This window comes from Melanerpes formicivorus, unplaced genomic scaffold (assembly GCF_026170545.1).
Source record: "Melanerpes formicivorus ecotype bairdi unplaced genomic scaffold, bMelFor1.0.p_v2 SCAF_31, whole genome shotgun sequence".
Lineage (NCBI taxonomy): Eukaryota > Metazoa > Chordata > Aves > Piciformes > Picidae > Melanerpes > Melanerpes formicivorus.
This window is the reverse complement of record NW_027142383.1, coordinates 5596742-5600375: the sequence shown is the minus strand read 5'-3', so window position 1 is coordinate 5600375 and position 3634 is coordinate 5596742. Positions and strand designations below refer to the sequence as shown.

General features: G+C 54.5%; 1 protein-coding gene across 1 annotated transcript; it reads left to right on the top strand.

The window, feature by feature from the left end:
- Positions 1 to 606: 606 nt before the first annotated feature.
- LOC137449654 (uncharacterized) lies at positions 607 to 2267 on the top strand. Its single transcript, XM_068155371.1, has 2 exons — positions 607 to 1531; positions 2000 to 2267. The coding sequence occupies exons 1-2, from the start codon at positions 667 to 669 to the stop codon at positions 2179 to 2181; spliced, it is 1047 nt and encodes a 348-aa protein (XP_068011472.1). The 5' UTR covers positions 607 to 666; the 3' UTR covers positions 2182 to 2267.
- The last annotated feature ends 1367 nt before the right edge of the window (positions 2268 to 3634 follow it).

Sequence of the window (3634 nt, the reverse complement as noted above, 5' to 3'; positions counted from 1 at the left end):
TAGAGAGGCTTTGCAGAGAGACCTTGACAGGCTGGACAGATGGGCAGAGTCCAACGGCATGAGATTTAACACATCCAAGTGCCGGGTTCTGCACATTGGCCACAACAACCCCATGCAGTGCTACAGGCTGGGGTCAGAGTGGCTGGAGAGCAGCCAGGCAGAGAGGGACCTGGGGGTGCTGGTTGATGGTAGAGATGAACATGAGCCTTCAGTGTGCCCAGGTGGCCAGGAGAGCCAATGGCATCCTGGCCTGCATTAAGAACAGTGTGGCCAGCAGGAGCAGGGAGGTCATTCTGCCCCTGTACACTGCACTGGTTAGGCCACACCTCGAGTCCTGTGTCCAGTTCCGGGCCCCTCAGTTTAGGAAGGATGTTGACTTGCTGGAACGAGTCCAGAGAAGGGCAACAAAGTTGGTGAGGGGCTTGGAACACAAGCCCTATGAGGAGAGACTGAGGGAGCTGGGGCTGCTTAGCCTGGAGAGGAGGAGACTCAGGGGTGATGTCATTGAAAGGTAAAAAAGCAGCGTCTGCCCAGACAGAGCTGTTTCACCAACATGCTGGAGTCCAGGCTGTCAGCTGCAGAGAGTGCTTCAGACTGGCACTTGGAATAGAGGGGGAGGGAGAGGACAGCTGTGTCCGGTGTGAGCAGGTGAATTTTCTCCTCAGCATGGTGGCAGAGCTGAAGGATGAAGTGGCCGAGCTGAAGGAGGAGGTAGCTAGGCTAAGGACCATAAGGGAAAGCGAAAGGGAGTTAGACTTGTGGGAGAAGGCTCTGCAGATCTCCCCTGCTGAGGGAAGGGTTTCTGGAGGCAGAGAGGGATGGATACGGGTCCCTGCCAGGGGTGGCAAGAGAAATCCACCCCGACCCTCTCCTCCTCCTCCTCTGCCCTTGCATAATAAGTATGAGGCCCTGCAGGCTGAGGGCAGTAAGGATGAGAGGGCTGAGGCTGAAGAGCAGCCATCCAGAGGGGAGCCTAAGGCCAAGCGGACCCCACCAGCTGTAACGGCCAGCTCTGGGGGGAAGCCTAAGCCCAAGCGGTCCCCACCGGCTATAACGACTAGCTCCACAGAGAAAGGGAGAAGGGTTATAGTTGTTGGGGACTCTCTCCTGGGGGGTACTGAGGGACCCATATGTCGTCCCGACCCATCCCACAGGGAGGTCTGCTCCCTACCAGGGGCAGGGGTTAGGGACATTGCGAAGAGATTCCCTGAATTAATCCAGCCCACTGACTATTACCCTCTGATGGTAATACAGGCTGGGAGTGATGAGATTGACAGGAAGGGCACTAGGATAATTAAGAAGGAATTCAGGGCCCTTGGACAATTGATTGATGGGGCAGGAGCTCAAGTGGTGTTCTGCTCAATTCCTTCAGTGTCAGGGGTGTACACTGAGAGGAATGGGAGAACCCACACCATCAACAATTGGCTCAGGGCATGGTGCCAGCGGCAGAACTTTGGGTTCTATGACCACGGGGCAACTTTCACTGCACCTGACCTGCTGGGTCCTGATGGGGTGCATCTATCTAGAAGGGGTAAAAGAGTCCTGGCACTGGAGTTGGCAGGGCTCATTAGGAGGGCTTTAAACTAGGTCTGAAGGGGGTGGGTGAGGCAATCAGTCCCTCTGCAGAGGTAAGAGTAGGGCGCAAGGTAGGGTCAGTTGAGAAGTCAGGAACCCAGCTGCGATGCATGTACACCAATGCACGCAGCCTGGGCAACAAGCAAGAGGGGTTGGAGGTCCTAATCCATCAGGGCGACTATGATGTAGTCGCCATCTCAGAAACATGGTGGAACAGCACCCACGATTGGAGTGCTACAATGGGGGGTTACAGGCTCTTTAGGAGGGACAGGCGAGGGAGAAGAGGAGGAGGGGTGGCTCTGTATATTAGAGAGTCAATCTCTGCCACACAACTTGTGGTGGAAGATGAGGTAGTTGAGAGCCTGTGGGTCAAAATCAGAGGACAACCTAACAAGTCTGACATCCTGATTGGAATCTGTTACAGACCACCCAACCAGGATGAGGCGGCTGATGAGTTGTTCTACAAGCAACTGGAGGCTGTCTCAAGATCATCTGATCTTGTCCTTGTTGGTGACTTCAACCTCCCAGATATCTGCTGGGAACTTAATTCAGCAGGGAGGAGGCAGTCCAGAAGATTCCTGGAGCGAATGGAGGACTGCTTCCTGACACAGCTGTTAAGCGAGCCTACCAGGGGACAGGCTCTGCTTGACCTGCTGTTCTGCAATAGGGAAGGGCTGGTGGGAGATGTGATCGTGGGAGGCTGCCTAGGGTGCAGTGACCACGAGATAGTGAAGTTTTCAATATGCAGGGAGATTGGGAGGAGCACCAACAGAACCTCCACCTTGGACTTCCGAAGGGCGAACTTCAGCCTATTTAAAAAACTTGTCTGCAAAGTCCCCTGGGTACCAGCCCTCATGAACCAAGGGGTTCAGGAGGGTTGGACCTACTTCAAACAGGAGCTCTTGAAGGCACAGGAATTGGCGGTTCCCATGTGCCGGAAGGCAAGCCGGCGGGGAAGGCGACCGGCCTGGATGAGCAAGCAGCTCCTGGAGGATTTAAGGGGGAAGAGGAGGCTGTATCACCTTTGGAAGGAGGGGAAGGCTTCTCGAGGTATGTTCAAGGAAGCTGTTAGATTATGTAGGAATAAAATTAGGGAGGCTAAGGCCCAGCTGGAACTGAAGCTGGCCACCTCAGTCAAAGATAATAAAAAGCATTTTTATAAATATATTAACAATAAGAAGAAGGGCAGGAAGAACCTGAACTCCCTAGTGGACCTGGAGGGGAACACAGTTACTGAGGATGAGGATAAAGCTGAGGTCCTGAACACCTTCTTTACCTCAATGTTTAACAGCAAGGCAGGAGTTCAGGACGAGTGGTCTCCGGAGCTGGGCGTTGGGGTCGGGGAGCAGAGTAATACCCTGGAAATCCATGAGGAGTTAGTTCGGGACCTGCTGAGCCACTTGGATATCCACAAGTCCATGGGACCAGATGGGATCCATCCTAGGGTGCTGAGAGAGCTGGCGGATGTGCTAGCTAGGCCACTCTCCATCATTTTCCTCCAGTCCTGGCTCACTGGTGAGGTCCCAGATGACTGGAAACTGGCCAACGTGGTCCCCATCCACAAGAAGGGTCGGATGGAGGAACCTGGAAACTACAGGCCAGTCAGCCTGACCTCAGTGCCAGGGAAAGTGATGGAGCAGATTATCCTGGCAGCAATAACTGCGCACCTGAAGGATGGCCAAGGGCTCAGGTCCAGCCAACATGGATTCAGGAAGGGCAGATCCTGCCTCTCCAACCTGATCTCTTTCTATGATCAGGTGACCCGCCTGGTGGATGTGGGGAGGCCTGTGGATGTGGTCTACCTAGACTTCAGCAAGGCCTTTGACACCGTCCCCCACAGCAAACTGCTGACTAAGCTGTCAGCCTGTGGATTGGACCACTACACTGTGTGCTGGGTTAGGAACTGGCTGGAGGGCCGGGCCCAGAGAGTGGTCGTGAACGGTGCCGCATCCAGCTGGAGGCCAGTCACCAGTGGTGTCCCCCAGGGATCAGTGCTGGGCCCTGTCCTCTTCAACATATTCGTTGATGATCTGGATGAAGGGGTAGAGTCAGTCATCAG